Below are 23,287 nucleotides of genomic sequence, written 5' to 3'. Positions count from 1 at the left end.
TCATTTGTCAGCTTATTTATTAAAGACAGTGGTTCTCCACTTAAAGTAGCATTACTGGGTTATGTTAGTCACTATTAATATTAACAGAGACCTTTGGTTTTAATAAGGCATTTTTAAATATTAAAATGAACAAATAATAAAAATAATAAACTCTAAACAATGTAAAAAAATCTGAACACATTTTTGTATTTAAAAAAAAAAAAATTAACGTCACTTTAATAACTATTGTTTTTGTTGAAGACGCAGTCAACTCCGATTAAAATTAATTTAATATACTTTATATAAAATCAACACTTTATCAAGACTTCAGGTTTTTGGCCGAATATTACACTGGGCAGGGGGTCATTCGAACCAAAAGGTTTAAGAAACCCCTTTATTTATTCATTGTTTTGATGTGAATTTGATGCTTTAATAATATGTCCTTTTGGTTTATGTCAAAGGACAAGACTCGAGGGTCAAGCACAACTACCAAGCAATCGACTGGAATTATGGCTCCTGCAGTGCGTGTGACGAGCCCCACCCTGAATACGCCATCTGTGGGCGAAGAGACTTCGACATTTCCCCCACTGTCTCTGAAATGCACCAGATGCAGCATCGCATGCACGGGGAGGAGAAAGCTGAGCGGGCGAGCAGAGCAAGCCACATGCATCCTCAGCCCTACTTCAGCATCCCAAAAGGCAAACCACAAGAGTCGCCCAGAAGCGCCAAGGTGTCCTTTATATTTGGCGATCCTCCGCTGGACTCCGTGAACCCACAGAACTTGGGATACCAGAGACTGATGGAGGACATCCCAGAAGTGCTGGAGGAGCACCGGTACATGTACGCACAGCAGAAGGACTACAAGCCACTGGAAGCATCTCTGGAGGTCGACGGCTTCCAGTACGGTTCCCACATGGTCTACGGCGACGCCAAGATCTTTGGTACGACGGAAGGTATCGAGGAGCCTTTGCTGCATGATATCTGCTACGCCGAGACTACGGATGATGCAGAGGACGATGATGACATTAGTTGCGAGGAGGACATAATGATGATGATGGGAGAGATGAAGGACAAGGCGAACTCTCTCCTGTCACTCTCCGAATCTAGTGACGACATTATTGACCTCACTTCTCTTCCACCGCCACCAGAGGGCGATGACGAGGAGGACAGCGATGACCTGTTGCAATCTCTAAACTTGGCGATAGCCGCTCCGCCGCCAGGGTTCAGGGATAGTTCAGATGAGGACGACCACCAAGAGCGAAAGGGCTTAAAAAACGACATCCCTGTGTCACTGATTGATTCGGTTCCGATGCAAATGGCCAGTGGGACCGAGGAAGTCTTCAATGACGCTGTTGTCTCCACACTACAAGCATTGGAGGCCTTGGCAGCCTCTGAGGAACAGTCTCATCCACAATCGGACAATAGTTCAGGTTCTTACACTATTGTAACGTTTATTCATTGACGTTGACCTTCCAGCCATTCCTTTATTTTAATTTTGTTTCTCCGTATTCCATTGTCTTCAATGCAAACCCCATGTATTGTGTGCATTTGTTTTATTAGAGATGTAATTGTGATCTCATTATGATTTGTGGTTCATTTTTGTTCATGTATTTCATTATTTATGTTCTTATTTGTTGCATTTCATAGCCTTCAACGTTTTGTACAAATAAACTATTTTAAAGTATACGTGCGTATGGTGTGATGGCTAAAATGTTTGTCTCTTTGTGACACACAGGTGTAGAAATATCTCGGTCCTTTAGCCCCGAGTCCTCTTCTGATTCTGGGAATGAGACAAATTCGTCCGAAATGACGGAGAGCTCCGAGCTGGCCGCAGCTCAGAAACTCTCCGAAAACTCTCTGAAAATGTTAGTAGCCACGGCTGAAGGGTACCAAACTCTTGCAGAAGAGGAGACTGAGTTTCGATTGGTGCCGTGTGAGGTCCGGGCGTCTCTAGATGACTCCCAGTCCGCCGCGGTTGCCAATCTCTGTTCGGACCACTTCGAGATGGAGCCAGAAACAATGGAAACCAAATCATTGACGGACTACTTCAACAAAATGCACAGAGACGTGATGATGGGAATGCCACAGGGGAAGATCGAGGAGCAAGATGGCGCAATGAAATTGAGCGCCCAAGCGGAAGCCCGTCAGATGAACATCACAGAATCAGAGGATCTTGTTGGGATGTACAACAATTTCAATGGACGAGATTCCCAGCGTTCAGGACCCTTTGACTTGGAAAGGATGTCTTATGCGTTTCAAGAAGGCAATCAGAGATTGCATATGATTCTGAATAATAAATCTGAAGAGCACATTTACTCTGAGGTGGTTGGTGACAGCGGTCCGTTGCATGCAGACAGGGTAACGCAAAAAGTCAGTTTGAAGGACTCAATAGACTTGAACACAAGTTCCCCCGCCAAAGAACAATTTATGATTGAACGAGCTCGGAATGAACATCAACAGGGCAAGGCAGCTTCATCCGAACAAGAAGTGACACGGTTATACGAGTACCACTTGTCCAAAAGGATGTCGTCTTTACAGAGCGAGGGAATTCATTCTCTCCAGAGTTCCCAGTGTTCGTCCATCGATGCCGGCTGCAGTACGGGAAGCAGTAGCTGCGTGACGCCGATGGACTCTCCTCTGTGCACGGTGGATAGCGTCCATGTACATGGAGAGTCCTCTCTGAAAGCTCTCGGATATCCAAATCAGAATGTAGATGGAACGTTTTTGCGGAAGCACCACGGACAGACTGGCCAAGAGTCAGGCCGAGAGGGATGCCAAAGGTTGCCCAAGATCAGAGAAACCACAGGTACTGCAAAGTTGAAAGTTGATCTTGTCAAATGTGATATTTAACTAACCTAATGGCTTGGAGTTAGAGACTCATTCTTGGCCAGCAGCTGAATCATTTAACATTTAGTTGGAGCTAGTGAGCAAGCTAAGCTTCTGTAGCCCTTGTCTTGATTCAAACTTAAGCTAAGTTAATTCAACTAATTGTCCCACACAGCGTTGGGGGAAACAACCTTAAAACCAGTCTTTCAAGCTCTAATCAAATCATACAGTGCTTGTAAAAAAAATATATATATATATAAATCCACACCCCTTTCTACATGTAATCAGGAATTTATTTGCACTTTAACTAAAACAATATCTTTTCATATCAGAGTGAATCCTATTTCTATGTAAACATGCATTACAATTATTAAACAATAATTTGCTTATGTATTCACCCCCACACAGTAAAAGGATTTATTAGTTTCACCTTGATTCTGTGTTGTACTGTAGTTCACAGTTCAATTCAAATCTGCATGAAGAATTTTTCCCTGCCAATCATCTTCGAAGAAATGCTTAAGCTGAATTATTAAAGGCCATGCAATGTTAATTCTCTGGAGTTCATGTCTAGGGGCAAGTTGCGCAAGCTGTTTTAGGTTCTTTTTTCAAATTAAAATGTATATTCCACATTAGAGGATTAGTAACTGCTAGTTAGCTCTCCTTAACGTAATGCATAGTCATGTAATATGAGTCTCAGTGATCCAATAGTGGCCTTCATATAAGTGAGAAGTTTTTGTAATGCTGTGAGTTTGTTTATTCTTGTTTCGAACTTCTGCATAACTGATGGCAAAAATACTGAAATGATACTTAATTACTCATTTAAAACACTATTTGAAATAAATAAAAATCCATAAATACATACTGCTAAAAAAGCACAAATGACATTTTTTAGGTCAAGTAAATATTTTATGAATAGTTGCTTCACTTAAATTGAAAGATGCAATGGAAAAACATTTAGTAGTGTGTCCAATAAGTTAGTTGAAACTAGGGTAAGTTGTAACTTGCACCCAGATGGTGCAACTGGCTCCTAAACTCTTGACCACTACAGGACATAATAGTTGTTTTGAAGGTATCTTTTTATTCCTGTTGGCAGTCTGATTCTCCTTGAGTTCCAGGTGTCTTGCTGACTCATATTTTTTGCATTCATTTGGCCCTCCAGCCTCAATTTTTCAACAGATCCTTACAGCATGATTCACTGTGAAGATGGTGTATATTTGAAATGGTGTTTAGTCTGACAGATTAGTCTTCTGGCATATTTGTATCCGAGATATTGCATGACGTTTTTAACAGTAGCTTCTCTTTAGAGGTTGCAGCAGTCGTTATTTGCACAGACTGGAGTTTGTAACATTGGTGTCTTGGTGTCCTCCCTCATTCACCTCTTCCTTTCACGATGACGCACCATTTAAGGACGCTCTCCTCTTGGTGCATTTACTGCTGTGTCATATTTTCCCATTTCTTAATTATTGATTTAACTGTTACTCCAAGGGAAGCTCAATGACACGGAAATCCCTGCCTGGTGCTTTTCAGTAACTGTTTCATAGAGCTGTGTGGAGGATCTTTTTCTTCACGGTCTTCCACAGTGCTGACTCATTTATGCTACAATCGACTGAAAGTCCTTGAGCACACAAAAGCTATTTATCTAGACGTACAATAAAAAGCTTGCTCCATACATTCTGATGGTATATTAAAAGGGGGTGAATGCATGTGTCAATTATAAAAGGGGATGAATACTTATGATAATTATTGTAGATTAAGATGCATTTTCACTTTTTCTGTTTGTACTTTGCGATTCCGTGCAGTAAAACAACAAAAAGGAGTCCAAGGAGAGGTCATTACTGTTTATATGCATTTTCATTTTCACATCTGCTGTTGAAGAAAATACTTTTAAGAATGTTGGTAACCGAACAGCTTTCCACAGTATGGAAAAAAAATGAGGATGGGTAAATGATGGCAAAATTATTACAAAAAAATGATTACTAAAATGCAGTTTTACTTTATTTAAGGTTGCAGCATTTTTGTTAAAATATTAATGTTTTAGAGTGAGTGCATGCTGTAATTCTGTTTAAAAAAATTTAGATTGCAATTCTATAAAGTACCATAAACGGAACAGAAATTTACCACTTCACCTTCAAATCAGGAAGGCTATTTTGCAGATGGTAAGTTGAAGGATTTAATTAGAATTTCCTGATTTTCTGAAGTATCCTGCCTAGGCTTATCATTGACGTCATTCATTTTTGTCATTACCTTATCATACCGAATCAGGATGAGGGATTTGAGATATCCAGAAGCATGAAATTACGAGACGAAATACTGGCTGACTAATTTATCCCTCTCTTTTTCCTCCACCAGTGTAGCATGCTGCAGATGGAGATGAAACGGAAGAATCATCGTCTTCTCTCACGATATGTCCATATTCATCCATAGCACAGTTTCCTATGTGCCAAACCAGAGGTGATCGGAGGTCTTGAATGCTTCCCTCTTTATTCTTGCACTTGGCCTCAAATGACCCCCGCTCTGGTTGCCTCAGGGAGGCAGAAAAGGAATCTAAATAAGACACCTACTGGCTCAGGGAGCATTGACACTTTTTATGGAAACTGGTCGTAGTCACCCAATCAACCCTTGAAAGAGCCGATTACAACACCGTCATTTCCAAAGTCAACATGAAACTCAACCCATTTGGCTTCAATAATGTGACAAAGTTTATCCGCCAGAACTGCGTTGCGAAAAGTAGGCATTTTGTGCCAGAATGGTTGGAGGGAAGGAGTTGGAATGACACGAATGTGCATTAAGAAAGTAAATGGGATACAATTTTGATTTCTTGTTGACTTTAATCATCTGAAACGGAAGCCAATGACAAATGGGTTTGACAAAGGTCAGCACAGAAAACAAGTTTAAGTCAAAAAGCGTCGGAACAAGACAAGTCCATCTCCTGATTACTTCAGACGACACAACCCAGGCATAAGAACTGTGCGTTGCTCTGAGAAATTCTTGCACTGGTCACTTAATATGTCTCTTTTAGCCACATTCTCTAAGACTGCATGTGCGGGGCTTTTATGCTCGGAGGATTTTTTTTGTTAAGCAGCAAAAAGACAATTTGAAGCGATTGGGGAAGTCACTTTATTTACTTTGCGTGGAGGCTTTGGGAAGTTATTTTGATGACCAAAGCAAAATGAAACTTGCGTTCGGTACGCTGTTATTTGGTTGCATCAATGGCCATATGTTGAAAATCACTGCTTTTATTTAGCCATAGTAAAGCCATATGATATCACGCATACTGTACGTTTGTCATGAAGATGGAGATAATCTGGCCATTGCGATTCACTGTGATAACAGTGTTTGTGTATATTTTGTGTAATATGTAAAATGAAAAGGAAGTATTCTACAATACATAGAATTTTTAAAAGACAATATATATATATATATCACATCACCTGATAGCCGCGTCCATTTTGTTCCATGTGTTTATTTTAGTCTTCACCAGAAGAGCTTCACATTCAAAAATAAGATAAATTTTAAGCCACTATATGATCTGTAAACTGCAATTCTGTTCTCAACTTGCACTGTTTCATTTGCTGTTCTTATTTGACTGGCTAATGCATACATTTACTTAAAGTCAACATGAAGCATCATTCTTAATCCATTTTAACTACTGTCATCTGATGTATTTCCCAGTGTAAATTCTTCAAGAGAAATGTAGGACAGTATTGTATCCACATTCTGTTGGAGAGAGTGGTTGATTAAGTTACCACATTTTGCTGAAATCCTTTTAAATGATTATTATTATTTATTAAAAATAACCTGAACATAAGAATCGATCACAGCAAGACCAGGAAAGTTCGGTTTTGATTTCATGTTGACTTTAAATAATCGTAATGTATTTTATTTGAATCATCTTCATTAAATATTTCAGCTTGAAAACTGATCTCATGCTGTCTTTCTTTTCTTAATGAGTCATCGTTTTGTTCCAGTGTTCTTTTATAAATAGCATGTGAATTACATTGTTTGAAACATTCTTCCTCTTTATTTTCTCTAATTGTTCTTCCTCTACTTGTGTGCTAAAGAAGCAACTGTTGTGTTGGACAGAGAATATATTTTTAGCATTTCAGAATTGAAGTGCTTCACTTTTTCTGGTTTTGCTTTCATTTATGAGAAAATCATAGCAGAACCCCTGACATTGTTTTGCTTAATATCTAGTACAGAAACCTGTCCCTTGAGATAAAGGATGAAAGTAATGATGTTCCTCTTTATGGCTGTGTTTCACTGATAATATTGTTTTAATAACATAATAATTCATCTATTATACATCAATAACATAAGATAATGATGCCCATAAGTAGTATTTTGGTAATAAAATCATTTTGCAGAATTATAAAAAAAAAGGTTCAGAACAGCTTTGTTCTAGGGGAAGTTACATTTAAATATATCCACTCTCACTTTTGTCTTTTTTTTTTGTCAATAACACCTGTTCTTGAAGAATCACAGGGAGTGCAAATTTGACAGTCAAAAAAGAACGTCAGATTTGTTGAAGAAGGTGAGTAACTGAATGTTTATTGCATTTACAGTATTCAGCTCTCTCATTTTGTGATTTATGTCTTAAAACATATCGCTCTGAGGTAGTTACTGCAAGTACTTTTTTCATGATATGTTAGTTTATTTCTTGAATGTTTAAAAATATGTTACCTTCGTATATCAGCTAAACCAAAATGTTTTGTTTTTTGTCTTTTTTTACATTTTGTGCACTGATTTGGGGATTGTATGTAGTGGAGTTACTGTAAACATGTAAAATGTGCTAAACAGGGTTATGTAAAGATCTCTGGGCAAAAAAGATGTATCAAGCTGATGCCATATATCTGAAACCACTTAAATGAGACATAGACTGAGCTCATAATATCTTCATAATCATGATCTATTGCTACAGCTCACATTATAATATACATAAATAAATACATACACTCATGTTGTACCTTTTCAAACTGTAATAGGCTACGTACCATTTAATTCTACACAATTTAGGGGCACATGAGATACAAATGTGTATATTTTTGAAAGGGTACTTCCCCAGTGACAGCTATTTGCCTATTGTTTTATAATTATTCTACATTTTAACACACACTATCTTCCTCTTTCAGATGACAGGGAAGACATTCATCATCTTAGCTGGTCTCATCTCTTTGCTAAATCCAGCCGAGTGGTACCCCAAAAGTCTTAAGTGTGACGTTTCTCTGGCTAGCAACGGGAGCGAGGTCACCGTCGACTGCACTGAACGAGAACTAACCGAAATTCCTTTGGGAATCCCAATGAACACCACCAACCTGACCCTAACAATCAACCACATACCCCATATTACAAACTATTCGTTTCACAAGCTGCAGAACATCACAGAGATCGACATGCGCTGCAACTGCGTACCAATCAAGGTCGGACCCAAAGATCGCGTCTGCACCCAGCGCTTGACGATTGACAACGGCACCTTTTGGAAGCTAAAGAACCTCAAGTCTCTGTATTTGGATGGCAATCAGCTGTCCAGCATACCCAAGGGCCTCCCTCACAACATAGTGCTTCTGAGTCTCGAAGTCAATAGTATTTACTCGATCCTTAAGGAGAATCTGACAGAACTGACGAATATCCGAACACTGTATCTTGGGCAGAATTGCTACTTCCGGAACCCGTGCAACACATCGTATTACATTGAAAAGGATGCATTTGTGCAGCTTGACAAGATGAGTTTGCTTTCTCTAAAGTCTAACAACTTGTCGTACATTCCTCACCAACTACCATCCAGCCTCAAAGAGCTATACCTGTACAACAACAATATTCAGTCAATAACAGACATGGACTTTCACAACCTGACGGAGCTGGAGATACTGGACTTGAGTGGGAATTGTCCACGTTGTTATAATGCACCTTTCCCATGCGTTCCTTGCCCAAATAATGCTCCACTTCAGATACACCCGAACTCCTTCAAGACCTTGAAGAACCTAAAGACTCTTCGCCTTCATAGTAATTCTTTAACACACATCTCTTTGGAGTGGTTTCAAAACTTGACTCAACTTAGTCTTCTAGACCTCTCGAGCAACTTTTTGGCTAAAGAGATAACATGCACCACCTTTCCTTCGTTGTTGCCAAATCTGGAAGAGTTGGATCTGTCTTTCAATTACGAGCTACAGGTGTATCCTACATCCCTGGACCTTTCGAAATCATTCCATCATCTTAAATCTTTGAAGGTCCTAAGAATTAGAGGGTATGTGTTTCAAGAACTCAAGCAGGAAGACATCCGACCGTTGGCTAAGTTAAACAAACTGGAGCTCATTGACCTCGGCACAAACTTCATAAAGATAGCGCATCTCAGCGTCCTGAAGAACCTGACAAGCTTCAAAATCATCAACTTGTCCGACAACAAAATCTCGATGCCTTCTCAAGGAGGAACTTTGCCTTCTAACCACAGAGAAAACCATTATAGTTCTCCAATGTCGCAAGGTGCACAGTACCACAGTGGAGAAGTGAAGGACATGCACTATTTCCTTTATGATGAATATGCACGCAGCTGCAAATACAAGAACAAGGAGCTCTGGATTACAAGCCCTTTCAACAACGAATGTAGTTCCTTTGGAAAAACACTGGATATTAGCAGGAACAACATCTTTTTCCTTCATTCCAGATTTCTGGATCTTGATCAGCTAAAGTGTTTGAATCTCTCTGGGAACGCCATGAGCCAGAGTTTGAACGGTTCTGAGTTCGTCAAGTTGAAGAATTTACAATATCTAGACTTTTCGGACAATCGTCTGGATTTGATGTTCTCTTCAGCATTTCAGGAACTGAGCAGCCTAGTGGTTCTGGATATCAGCCGTAACAGCCATTACTTTGTGGCTGAGGGTTTAACTCACATGCTGAATTTTACAAAGAACTTGGGTAAGCTGATCAAATTAATCATGAACGATAATCAAATCTCAACATCTACTAACACAGAAATGGAAAGTTTTACTCTGGAGCATTTGGAGTTTAAAGGCAACCGTCTTGATATGTTGTGGAGAGATGGGGACACAAGGTACGCCAACTACTTTAAGAAACTTTTAGTCTTGAAGTCTCTTGATATCTCTCGCAACAATCTGAACTTCATTCCACTACAAGTTTTTGAAGGTCTTCCAGACACCCTCACAGAGCTGTACATTGCTGACAACCGGTTAAAGTCATTTCATTGGGAGGGCCTTGTGTACCTTAAAAAACTAATTAAGTTAGACCTCAGTGGGAATTACCTGACGGACGTTCCTGCATGCTTGTCTAACTATACGAAATCAATCCAAACTCTGGTCCTACACAAGAACAACATTGTGAAACTGACTCCCAATTTCCTCAAGGATGCATTCAGCCTCAAAGTCCTGGATCTCAGTTATAATTGCATCCAGTTCATCGATGAGTCGAGTTTCCCAGAAAACGTAATAGACCACTTACAGACCCTTTACTTGAACAACAACCAGTTTGTCTGCTCTTGCAATGCCACCTGGTTTGTTAGATGGATCAACCGGACGTCCGTGTACATCCCGCGACTCGCAATGGACGTCACCTGCGCTTCACCAAGTGCCCAAAAAGGTCAAAGTGTGATTTTCCTTAACATCCAAGCCTGCCAACACAACTCCCTATCCATCATCCTTTGCATTTTAATGACATCTGTGATTCTTAGCATTCTCACGCTCACTATATCAAGTCATCTCTTTCTTTGGGATGTTTGGTACATCTACCATTACTCCTTGGCCAAACTCAAGGGATATCGTCGACTTTCCTCCAACAGCGCTGTTTACGACGCCTTTGTTGTTTATGATACGACTGATCCAGCCGTTCACGAGTGGGTCATGCAAGAGCTTCGCGTTCACCTGGAAGACAAGGGTGACCCAAAGATGCAACTCTGTTTGGAAGAGCGGGATTGGGTTCCTGGATGTCCCCTCATTGAAAACCTTTCCCAAAGCATACAGTTAAGTAAACGCACTGTTTTCATTCTGACCTGTCGATATATCAAGAGCGGCAGCTTCAGGACAGCATTTTATTTAGCCCACCAGCGACTCATGGATGAAAGAAATGATGTTATCGTACTGATATTCCTGGAGAAAATGCCTTGTCATTCCAAGTACCTCAGACTGAGAAAGAGGCTGTATAAAAAATCAGTTCTCGAGTGGCCGAGGAACCCTCAAGCACAGAGGTACTTCTGGTTCAGTCTCAGAAGTGTCATGGCAACTGAGAATCAGCAATACAATAAACTCTTCCAGGAAACTCTGTGATTGGGACACACTCCATGGACTCGCTGATGCATCTGAAACCTTAAAGATTTATTTCTGCATATATTTCTGCATTCCTTAAAACCTTCTTTAGTTTAATCCTGGTAGACTTTGTTTTATTGTCCATATAACTAAAAATAAACCTTACAATGCAGTTTAAACACATATGGTTTCGTTACTTGGTAGATGACATATATTTGTAAAGTTGACTTGATTGTGCTTCAATTAAAAAGCATTTTGCCTCTTATATGTATGCATATTTGATGATAATATTTGTATGTATTGTTATTATAATAATAATAATAATACATACTCATGTTAGTGTTATTTTATTCTCATTAAAATACCATTATAGTTTATTAATACTTTGAATTAGCATTTATTATTGTCTTTTTCAAAGTTTTATTAATTTTATTGGCTGCTTTTGTATTTTTTAACCGTCTATACGGTTTTTCATTATTTCTGGTTTCGTTTTTTTTTTTTTTTTGTTGTTGTTATTGTTGTTATTCAGTAGTGTGTAGTACCAGTTTTATGCTAATTTGAGTTATTTTATGCTTACTCTAAATCCTTATGCTCATTTCACCAATCAGGCTTTTTGTATTTGTAATGCTGGCTTTAAATGTCGAAGTCAAATTATTGTAGTCTTAAATTACAATGTTTTTATTAATCTGTTTTTCTGGAACAAAGGATTTTCGAATCTCATTCTAACAAATCAACGTGCAATATTAAGTATATTTCAGTTTATTCAGAAATGAAACATTGCGAGGCATCTGCTTTCCCCCTGGTCTCCAAAGACATGTTACCCAGGGTCCCTGTGGGACTGGTATGAATGTGATTAAAAGCGAAAACCACAGCAATGTCTCATGGCCTTAAAAATGAGGTAACTGAACAAAAACTGTATATTCTTAGATATATTTAACGATATACATAAGTAGCTTTGATCCATGGGTAAAATAACGATTTAACATGTTTATAATTTCACAAAAACAGAAAATATGATAATTAAATAATCCACTGAATGATCTCATGAATACTTATTCATTGTCGCACCTTCAGAAAGTATAATGCATTAAATCATATGACAAATTTCAAATTTCAAAATTCATTTGAACTTCGGTTAAAACACTTAATGACAAGATTAATTCATTACAATGTACATTATGAATACTTTGTTAATGCATCATGCATATTCATCATAATCTTATTTAGTAGGAAATCACTGTTATGCCATTTCAAATGGAATATGCAAACAGGCAATTTGTTGTTCTGGCCAAAACAATAACTTTAGAAAAATGCTGCTTATTAAATTTCAAGTTGTAAAGACGAAGTGTTTATTTTTGTGATAGTAGTGTCACCAAGCGGAACCGCTAAGAATAATGCCCGAGCAAACAGCTTTCAGTGACCACAATGTCAGTGGGGTTTTTTTAAACGGTGACTCTGATTTCTGAGCCCCTGTAACGTTTGTAAATGTGCATGTGATCTGTGCTGTTGTGTCCCTGAGAAGAAGGAACAACGTAGGCAGAACTTCCTCACATATTCTGGCAACTGATGAAACCACTTTCATCTTTGTGGCTGTACAGATCCACACTGAAAAAAATAAAAAAATCAAACAAACAGCATTAAACAGAAACTGAACCATTTAGTCAGTGGACTACCAGGTGCTGATCAAAAGCAGCATTTAGAGCTGTTAGTGTTAAAATAATCTTGTTTCTTGTAGCTGTAAAACCAAAACTTCCTGTTTCCTAAATGCAACTGTGTGCGTTTCACCAGACGCTTATTTTGGCTCTACGCATTGTATAGCTTGCACTGGGACATTAGATAGACATTGCTACCATGGTAAGGAAGTACACCTCATTAAGTCTCCTATGGATATTCATTGTTATGTATGATGTATAATTGATTTTTAAAGAGATGAACTTGGATGCACGTTTATGGCTTTTATAGTCTTCTACATATGCTGATCATGGTTATGAAGACAAATACATGTCGTGCACATAAAAATGCATTGGTATAATTCAGCAAAATGTTTTATTAAATTGCTATAATAATTACAAAATTTCACTTAACCAGTGGTGATAAACTTAGATGCGTTTACTTTTAGACCCATGCATTGTTTAAACAAGCTAAAAACGCTTTTGTCACAATTGGTTGTATTGCTCAGTGCCATTTCACAGTTGTGTTTCATACCATAAGTGTTAAAATGAAAGCATTTCTCTTCTCTTCTCTTTGCACTTGCTTATAATGGTTGCAAAGACAATTGCACATCATGCACATAAAAAAGGCATTGTGCTAAAATAGTTTTTGTAACAAATTGTATTGCTCAGTGCCGGTAAACAGCTCTGTGTTTCATATCCCACAGGTAATAAAATTAGACATCTGGCTCATTATGATGATGAAGATCGCACTAATGATTTGTGAAATGGACACGACAAGTCTAAAGACTCAACCCTGTGATATACATAACAACGTAACTGCAATGACAGTTGTGGTTTACTGCCATGGACGTGGGCTTAAAGTGGTGCCAAAGCTCTTACCGAATACAACCTACCTTGATCTGTCTGAGAATAAGATCAAGAACATAACAGCACAAAACTTCCAAGACCTGGCGAATCTGACCAATCTAAATCTGAATTGGTTGAATAATAATCAAAAGGTTCTTGTTGGAGCTGGGGTATTTTCGAATATGACCAAGCTACGTACGCTGGAGCTCAACGGGATCGGGCTAAATCATGTCCCGAATGATATACCAAAGAATCTGCAAGAGCTAAGGCTGGTTGAGAACAAGATCACTTGGTTAAACTCAACATCCTTCAGGCATGTGCAAAATCTGTCCCTCATCTACCTTTCGAGAAACTGCTACTACTGGAATCCTTGCTTGAGTTATTATCATATTGAAGACGGAAGTTTTTCTGCCCTGACTAACTTGAAACACCTTACTTTGTCCTACAATAACTTAACTCAAGTCCCCAAAGGATTGCCTTCGTCATTAATGACGCTTGAGCTTGCTTCAAACAGAATATCGTACATTACAGAGCATGATTTCCAAGGACTTGAGAATCTCATAAGTCTAAAGATCCAAGGGAACTGTCCGCGATGTCATAATGCTCCATATCCATGCATTCCGTGTAAAAATGTTTCCATTGAAATTCATCCACGAGCCTTCGCCGGCCTCGGAAAGCTACGGCTTCTGCACCTCGCTGGGAATTCAATGGAAAAGATCGATCCTACTTGGTTCGCGAACATCTCAAATCTCGAGGAGCTCTACCTGTCATTTAATTTTTTGTTCGAAGCCATTCAAAGTAACATTTTCTTGAATAATCTGCCACTGCTGACGAAACTCGACCTCTCGTTTAACTACGCTCTGAAGACTTACCCCACCACTGTTACGATATCGCCCAGCTTTGCGAACTTAACCTCGCTGAAGACCCTGCACCTTCAAGGTTTGGTTTTCAAAGAAATCCACAAAGAAACCTTCAGCTCCCTCTTTGGTTTGCAAAATCTGTCAGTATTGGATGTGGGAATTAACTTCATTGTCCGAGCAAAGGCGGACATTTTTGAAAAATTTCAACATGTGAAACTAATCTATCTTTCAGAAAACAGACTTTACCCAGTGACTGTAAAGGGAGAGTTGCGTGAAGATACAGGCGTTGGTTTAAAATCTTCATCCAAGATTACTTCAATGTCCGAACCTTATCCTAAAGAATATTCTTTCGACATTCCAAAAGAGCTCGTAAAACCAGAGTGCTACGCTGTCGGCCGCGTGTTGGATCTCAGCCGAAACAACCTGTTTTTAATTACTCCTGAACAGTTTCAGCCATACGGGAACATATCTTGTCTCAACCTTTCAGGAAATGGATTTGCCACAGCTCCGAATGGATCTGAATTCATAACGCTCCCAGACCTCAAATATCTGGACTTGTCCTTCAACAAAATTGACCTGGCATACGATTACGCCTTCCGAGAGTTACAGAGTCTTGAGGTGCTAGATCTTAGCTACAACCCCCACTACTTCACCGTGCAAGGTGTGACGCACAATTTGAACTTTCTCAAACATTTGCCCTCTTTGAAAGTGTTAAATATGAGCCACAATAGCATCTATACGTTAACCACCAAAACCATGTCAAGCAAGTCTCTTCAAGAGCTGCAATTCCAGCACAATAGCCTCGGCAAGATGTGGAGGTTGGAAGACAGAACTTACGATAGGCTATTTAAAGACTTGACCAATCTGACCTATCTGGACATATCCTATAACTACATCGATAAGATCCCTTTTAGGATTTACAAAAACCTTCCAAGAAGCATTCAAAGGTTGCAATTAAGCCACAATCACATGTCGAACGTTAGCTGGGAAATGTTGAGACAGTTACCTGATCTCCGAGAGCTCATTTTAAGTTACAATGCCATTGAGAGACTATCTAGCAACTTGTCAAATGATGTTCCCTTCTTGGAGTACCTTGATCTGCGGCACAACCAGATATATGAGCTTTCCAGTGGATTTCTCCTGGGAGCAGTAAACCTAAAGAAGCTTGATCTCAGTCACAACCGCCTCATAACCATCAACCGGTCCACATTTCCATCGGAAACCTCGATTCACCTAAAGACGCTGTCGCTTAACGGCAACCCTTTCCATTGCACATGCGACCTGCTTGAATTCATTCTGTGGATTTACAACACTACGGTGAAGATCCCCAGATTGGTGACTGCAGTGACATGCGCTATGCCTGAAGAGAGGAGAGGTGCAGCAGTGATGCACTTTGACATTACGGAATGCAATAATGACCAGCTAGCCTTTCTGGCGTACTTCTTCTCCACTTTCTGTATTATATGCATTACTTTCGTGGCCGTCGGAATGCACCTTTTCTACTGGGACGTTTCCTACTTATTCTACTATTTGAAAGCTAGATTTACTGGCTATCAGCAACTGAGCTCTGACAGCTGCATCTACGACGCCTTCATCACCTACGACACCAAGGACACACAGGTGGAGTCACCTTTTTTCATTTTGCATATATACAATACAGCTATCTTCAGAGCATATTAATAAACGGCAAAGCAGCAAAATTTAAGTAAAGCTGCAGTCCGTTTATGATTTAAAAATTATCCAACATCAACATGTTTGAGCAAGTACATAACCAGCCAGTGTTCGAAACTACTGCCTCACTTTAGCCTGATTCACAACAGTTAGTTTATAATAATGTTATACGTGGGTTCGAATCCACCTTCTGACAAATCACAAAAGCATTTATTTTCAAACAAATGAAGGAAATAAAAATCCTGAAAATAAAGTATTGGGCAGGGTTTATTGCCCCAATAAAGGTGTCAACCATTGCAGCTATTTAATAATTTGAATTATAATAAACAAAAAAAAAATTCAAAGGAAGCATAAATTGAATTCTACATACTAATATGTAAAATAAAGTATAACAATATTAATAATTTGCAGGGATTGATGTGATATAAGCTAATCGATCACCATAGAACAATGGTTCCCAACCGGTGTGCCGCGGCACTAAGGGGTGCCGTGAGATCTTTTGAGGGTGCCGCCAAAATTTCAACAAAATTTTTTTATTAAGGCAGAATCAGTGTAAACAGTATTCTCATATCATCTAGGACTAGGTATAAGGTGTTGTTGCATGCAAACTCTCGAAATGAAACAAATAAATAATAATAAAAAAGCTACGGAGATTTTAAATATCTATTTCCTTATAAGGGTGCCGGGAACTTTTGAAAGGCTTTCCAAGGGTTTCAAACAAGAAAAGGTTGGGAACCACTGCCATAGAAGCTCAATTTATGTTAATGCTTTTTTTCTTCAGGTGGTCAGAATAAAGCATGGAGAAAATTGTTATTTGGTGATATATTCCAAGACGTGGTTTATAATCTGTGATTACTAAATACAGGATTTTCCGGAGCACAATCCCACGCAACAAAAATAATTCCACACTTGACTACAATTCCAGATTTTTACCAGAGATGGCGACAAAGAGGCAAAACTGACGGACTTAAGATAAATTTTTAATTTGGATGTAAACCCAAGTAGCATGATAGTTTAGTTATAAAAAACATTCTTTCATTCTCAAAACGTTAATGCGCAAATGTTTTTTATACATTGTTCATGGAATTGTTTTGATTCAGCTCAGTGTTATTCACTTCAGTATAGAAAAAAAACAAAACAAAAGCGTTATTATGACTTTTTTCTCAATTGCAAGTTATAAAGTCGGAATTGTGAGATACAAAATTGCAATACAGAGGTTGTCTTAGTCTTTTTTCTGCATAAAATCTGACTTTACAACTCGCATAGCAAGTTTATATCACACAATTCTGACTTTTTCCCGCGTAGTTGTGACTTTTATATATGTCACAATTCTGAATTCATAGCTTGTAATTGCGAGTTTATATAGAAAAAAAAGTAAATATTACACTCCGCAAGATAAAATGACGCAATAATTTAGTGTTAATTCGGTTCAGCGTTGATTCAGTTCAGTGTCGATTCGGTTCAGTGTTGATTCGGTTCGGTTCAGTGTTTTTTTTTTTTTTTTTATTATTATTATTGAACAGTACAAACATTATAACATAGATACAATTATACATAAAGACAAAAATAATAATAATAATACTAACAACAAAATATACATTCAGATTTGCCAGGGTTAACAAGAAAAGCATGCCAAAAAGACACAAAGGATGAATACAGGGATATTGTTTTCATAGTTTCCACATTTGTAGAGTTATTTATAGTTTACATATATTTGTCCAAATCAATTTTAAACAAAGAAAACAGAGCTTTAGAACCAGTAAACTTTTGTTTATGGATATGAAATTTAGCTAACAGAAAACATTAATTATGTTAAGTTAATTATGTAATATTTTCCTGTATTTTCTTTTGAATAGTCATACACTCCAAAGAAAGCATCTTTAAATCAAAAGTAAAAGTCACTCGCAAAATAGGATTAGATGAATGCTAAAAAATCTGACCAAAATTTTTCTGTGTAGGTGCACAGCCAAAATAAATGAATGAGGTCTTCTCTAGATGACTCACAAAAACTGCAGCTCACTTCAATATCAGATTTATATTTCTTTAGAAAGGTCTTAGTAGGGTAACATTTGTGAATCAGTTTAAATGATATTTCCTTTATTTTATTGGTAAGTAGATGGTTCGGTTCAGTGCTGATTAAGCTCATTTTTGATCCGGTCCAGTGGTGATTCAGCTCAGGGTTGATTCGGTTCGGTTCAGTGTTGATTCAGCTCAGTGTTGATTTGGTTCGGGTGAGTGTTGATTCGGTTCGGTTCAGTGTTGATTCAGTTCATTATTGATCCGGTTCAGTGGTGATTCATCTCAGTGTTGATTCGCTTTGGGTCAGTGTTGATTCAGTTCAGAGTTGATTCGGTTTGGATCAGTGTTGATTCAGCTCAGTGTCGATTGGGTTTGGGTCAGTGTTGATTCAGCTCAGTGTCTATTCGGTTCAGTGTTGATTCAGTTCAGTGTCGATTCGGTTCGGGTCAGTGTTGATTCAGTTCAGTGTCGATTCGGTTTGGGTCAGTGTTGATTCAGCTCAGTGTCGATTCGGTTCGGGTCAGTGTTGATTCAGCTCAGTGTCTATTCGGGTCAGTGTTGATTCAGCTCAATGTTGATTTGCTTCAGGTCAGTGTTGATTCAGATCAGTGTTGATTCGGTTCGGGTCAGTGTTGATTCAGCTCAGTGTCTATTCGGGTCAGTGTTGATTCAGCTCAGTGTGGATTCGCTTCAGGTCAGTGTTGATTCAGTTCAGTGTTGATTCGGTTCGGGTCAGTGTTGATTCAACTCAGTGTCTATTCGGGTCAGTGTTGATTCAGCTCAGTGTTGATTCGCTTCAGGTCAGTGTTGATTCAGTTCAGTGTTGATTCGGTTCGGTTCAGTGCTGATTAAGCTCATTTTTGATCCGGTCCAGTGGTGATTCAGCTCAGGGTTGATTCAGCTCGGGTCAGTGTTGATTCAGTTCAGTGTTGATTTGGTTCGGGTGAGTGTCGATTCGGTTCAGTGTTGATTCAGCTCATTATTGATCCGGTTCAGTAGTGTTTCATCTCAGTGTTGATTCGCTTCGGGTCAGTGTTGATTCAGTTCAGTGTTGATTCGGTTTGGGTCAGTGTTGATTCAGCTCAGTGTCGATTGGGTTCGGGTCAGTGTTGATTCAGCTCAGTGTCTATTCGGTTCAGTGTTGATTCAGTTCAGTGTCGATTCGGTTCGGGTCAGTGTTGATTCAGTTCAGTGTCGATTCGGTTCGGGTCAGTGTTGATTCAGCTCAGTGTCTATTCGGGTCAGTGTTGATTCAGCTCAGTGTCGATTCGGTTTGGTTCAGTGTTGCTTCAGCTCACTATCGATTCGGTTACGTGTTGATTCAGTTCAATTCACTGAGTGTGGTTCTTGCAGGTGTCTGACTGGGTGCTCAATCACCTGCGAGTGCACCTGGAGGATCAAGGCGAGGGATTCCTGCCCATTTGCCTGGAGGAACGAGACTGGATTCCCGGCTCTCCCGTTCTGGACAGTCTGACACAGAGCATCCAGAACAGCCGTAAAACCGTCTTCGTCCTGACCGAGCGCTACGTGAACAGCGGCTCCTTCAAGCTGGCCATCTTCCTGGCCCACCAGAGGCTTCTGGAGGAGAACGAAGACGTGATCGTGCTGCTTCTTCTGGAGCCCGTGTTGCAGCACTCCCATTTCTTGCGGCTGCGCAGACGGCTCTGCGGGCGAAGCATTCTGGAGTGGCCCCAATCCCCCTCCGCCGAGGCCTGGTTCTGGCAGTCGCTGCGTAACGCCATACGAGTGGACAACCAGGCCATTTACAGCGACCTCTACAGCAGATACTTCACCACCAAGTAGAAGGAACGACGCAGGAAACTGGTTTGAGCTACTGAAACTAATTTAAACCCAGAGAAATCATTGCCGAGGTTTAATTCTTATGAGTGGACAACAAATTGAATCTCAATGAAATTCTTACTTTTATTTTATAGAAATAGACCAGTGGCAAACATCCATAACAAAGTGCAAGTCATATGCTAAGAGCTAAAGAGTAATGCTGAGAGGAGAAAAACATGTTTCAAGAGGTTTTTGACAGAAAATCTTGCAGGTTTTAATGCAATATGTGGAAACAAAATGCAACAAGCGGCACCTGTTTTCCTATTTTTCTTTAGAAAGTGTTAGAAAAAAAAACATGAACTTACATCTTAGTCATTGTTTTTTAGTGTAAAATTGACGTAGCTATTTTATGTTTGTCGTATTTAGACTTTCCGACAAGCACCATCTGTTTCATATTTTATTTCCAAAACTGATGAAAAGAGGCTTGAAATGTCGTCTTTGTAGCAAAATGCATGCTTTTGAAAACGAAAGTGTAAAGAAGCTGTACTAGTAGGTTATGTAAAATGAATCCTTCACTTAGTCAGTTTTAATTCATCTGTTGTATCTTAAAGCCCACATGAGGTAGAATATCGTGCGCACAATCTTGAAAGATGTAAATTCAAACTATATTAAAACTAATCATTTTAAAATCCATTCCAAACTCTGTTGTTTCTCTTTGCAAACACACGCTCAATACAAGCGATGCAGAGAAAGATTTAACGAAAGCACCCCTTTTCGGTTCTCACCGTGGCATGATGAAAAAGCAAAGCTAATTTCACAAGGAACTGCTTGAAATAGTCTGCTAACAGCTAACAGGAACTGATCGCACACACTTCCTGTTACGGTCCAGATCAGCCTTCCTCTCATGCCTGCTAAAATACGCTTTCTTTTAAACGTGTCTAGTGCATGGGGCCTGCTTAACCTAAAAAAACAATATGTTTCATTCATTCATTCATTTAGAACCAGAGTGTTTAGCTTTATAAATGTTAGCCGGAGGCATTAGCGTTGCAGTCCACAAAACAATCAGTTCACAGCTCCATTTTTCCCGTATCGGGTCTTGCTGAACCGACTTTACCGTGTAAACACCCAAAAACGACAACATGTTTGCGATCTTTTAAAAATCGCGTTTCATGCGTTTGTACCCATCAGTGCATTGAAGTAGAAGTATGCCATAATCGTTTGCACTTGAATTTTGTCCGATGGAAAAATGAACATAGAGCCATTTTCAGCGATTCGTCTTTAAAAAAATAAAAAAATAAATTAAATGTGTATTTATTTAAAGACATTATTGCAGATGTCCGCCAGATGTCGCTGTCGCCCAACAGCAGCGCGCCTCTCAGAGGGCGTTCACTTCAGTTCCTCGTGCGTTTCTCAATTCTTAAATACGTGCATTAAAAACCTGCATCCTTTTTATCTCGTTTGTGGTTATATATATATATATATATATATATATATATATATATATATATATATATATATATATATATATATATATATATTTGCACTGACTCCTCGAAGTGAGGATGCGTCTAGCGGTCCGGTGACGTCAGTCACGTGATTTGCATACCCCCGCTTATAAATCCAGTGATTCTGCGCTTTTCCTCACACTGCTGCATCCGCTGGAGAATAAAGCGCTTCGACTACCACGAACTCTGGTGAGCACGACAATCTCTTTTTTCCCCTTTGAGAATGCACGAACGCATCGTTCCTTAACCCGTGGTCCGCAGCCTGTAACGCCGGTGCATTTTCATGAGCTGGTTTCGCCCTTACGCGCAATTTGCAAACAAACTCATGCATCGCGTGCGATCACCGCCGGGAAATGTGGCAAAACCGAAATGCATCGTGAGGGTGGACGGGATCCTTAACGTGTCAGCGAGAGACGGCGAATCAAGCTTCGCTGTAGTTTCTTTGTTCATGAATGACAAGCCTGATCAGTTTTTGTTCAATGCGCCAAAATGTGAAATACGGCATAAACGCGAGTTGGAAATCTCCTTAAATCGTTGCAAAAGCTAAAACGGTGTTTTACGGATTGAAAGGTTGATATGAAGTGAAATGTGAGAGGGAATGAACAGGAAAGGGCGGTGGTTACATACCAAATACTCAAGACTGTGATGCAACACCAACGTTTCCTTAGAACCCGCTTATTACTCGCTTATTACCCGCTTATTACATTATTATAACCTTAAAGCGAGACTTCACCTTTCTTCTTTTTGTTGCATTTCTTTTTTTCTCTGGAATGCACATTTAAGTGCGTCTTCTTTACATTAGGACACCAAATGCAACAGATCAGGGAAACAAAGGACTGGAAAAAGCCCGTTCCATCCATGCACTGATATGAATATTAAGTGTATTGGTCTCAGGGCCTTGTGCCCGCATGCAATTGTCTCTTTGTGTGTGTGTGTGTGTCATCATTAACAGCATGCCATTTCCTGTCGTTCAAATTCAGACCCGCTGCAAACATGTCTGACAAGCCAAATCTCGAGGAGGTGACCAGCTTCGACAAGAGCAAGCTGAAGAAAACAGAAACTCAGGAGAAAAATCCCTTGCCGTCGAAAGAAAGTAAGATTTCTCGCCGCTTTTCCGAGGCGTTGCGCTTCGAACCCGAGGCTGACGAATAACCCTGTGCTCTTGTCTTTCAGCCATCGAACAGGAGAAACAGGCGGGTTCGTCATGAAACCTGCTCGGCGCACTTCTATGCACTGTACATTCCACATTGCCTTCTTTTTCACGTCTTCTCGCTGTTTAACTTTTAACGGAATAAAATATGACCTAAGTCGCATTGTGATTGGACAACCAAAAAAAAAATGCAGACGTCCGTGCAAGCCCTATGTTTTTGTGCCCACGTACTCCTCTTTTTGTAAACCGCACCACTGATATTCTCATGAAGTTTGTTGATATGGAGGAGGAGGAGGAGGAGGAGGCGGAGCCCACTGCTTTGAGAAGCGGCGAGGGGGCGGGGCTAGGAGTTTGAGTGACGCGTAACAGAGACTCGCTCTTGTAACATCTCTTGTGACCTTGGTTGACTTGCTCAAATGCTTTAAAGTCATGCAGTGTTTTTTTTTTGTTTTTTTTGTATGTTGACGTCTTGGAATGCACAATTTTTTGTTTTGTAATGCAAATAAAAATCTGTAATATTCAGATGGACATCTTTTTAAATGTTTGTTTTGTGCTTTTCGCTTTCAGCCGTATCGGCTTGTCGTCGCTTTACGAAAAAAGAAACGTGGGTTTTTTTGCTATAAAAAAATAAATACAAGCCTGTTAGACGTTTAAGTTATGAGCACGACCAGAATAATGTGCATTAAACTAAGAATATTTCACTTTTTTATTATTTATTATTATTTGAATT

General features: G+C 39.4%; 4 protein-coding genes across 7 annotated transcripts in view; all 4 read left to right on the top strand.

Moving 5' to 3' along the window:
• The window catches only part of frmpd4 (FERM and PDZ domain containing 4), a 51,443-nt gene extending 44,716 nt beyond the window's left edge, over positions 1–6,727 (top strand). For all 4 annotated transcript variants that reach the window (XM_043230553.1, XM_043230554.1, XM_043230552.1 and 1 more), the window contains 3 exons: positions 441–1,409; positions 1,715–2,785; positions 5,155–6,727. In XM_043230553.1, coding sequence (XP_043086488.1) covers positions 441–1,409; positions 1,715–2,785; positions 5,155–5,159 — 2,045 coding nt within the window. In that variant the 3' untranslated portion in view covers positions 5,160–6,727. The remainder of the gene's footprint in view (positions 1–440; positions 1,410–1,714; positions 2,786–5,154) is intronic.
• Positions 6,728–6,876: 149 nt separating this feature from the next.
• Positions 6,877–11,319, top strand: tlr7 (toll-like receptor 7). The gene is made up of 2 exons (XM_043230557.1): positions 6,877–7,336; positions 7,935–11,319. The coding sequence occupies exon 2, from the start codon at positions 7,935–7,937 to the stop codon at positions 11,073–11,075; it is 3,141 nt and encodes a 1,046-aa protein (XP_043086492.1). The 5' UTR covers positions 6,877–7,336; the 3' UTR covers positions 11,076–11,319.
• A 1,317-nt stretch (positions 11,320–12,636) lies between these two features.
• On the top strand, positions 12,637–20,595 carry LOC122333057 (toll-like receptor 8). The gene is made up of 3 exons (XM_043230558.1): positions 12,637–12,908; positions 13,432–16,053; positions 19,477–20,595. The coding sequence occupies exons 1-3, from the start codon at positions 12,906–12,908 to the stop codon at positions 19,924–19,926; spliced, it is 3,075 nt and encodes a 1,024-aa protein (XP_043086493.1). The 5' UTR covers positions 12,637–12,905; the 3' UTR covers positions 19,927–20,595.
• An 849-nt stretch (positions 20,596–21,444) lies between these two features.
• Positions 21,445–23,085, top strand: tmsb4x (thymosin beta 4 X-linked). Its single transcript, XM_043230559.1, has 3 exons — positions 21,445–21,596; positions 22,388–22,500; positions 22,581–23,085. Exons 2-3 carry the CDS (start codon positions 22,401–22,403, stop codon positions 22,613–22,615), a joined length of 135 nt encoding a protein of 44 aa, XP_043086494.1. The 5' UTR covers positions 21,445–21,596; positions 22,388–22,400; the 3' UTR covers positions 22,616–23,085.
• Positions 23,086–23,287: the final 202 nt, after the last annotated feature.

Source organism: Puntigrus tetrazona, unplaced genomic scaffold, assembly GCF_018831695.1.
Source record: "Puntigrus tetrazona isolate hp1 unplaced genomic scaffold, ASM1883169v1 S000000175, whole genome shotgun sequence".
NCBI classification, from domain to species: Eukaryota; Metazoa; Chordata; class Actinopteri; order Cypriniformes; family Cyprinidae; genus Puntigrus; species Puntigrus tetrazona.
This window is presented reverse-complemented; position numbering and strand designations above follow the sequence as displayed.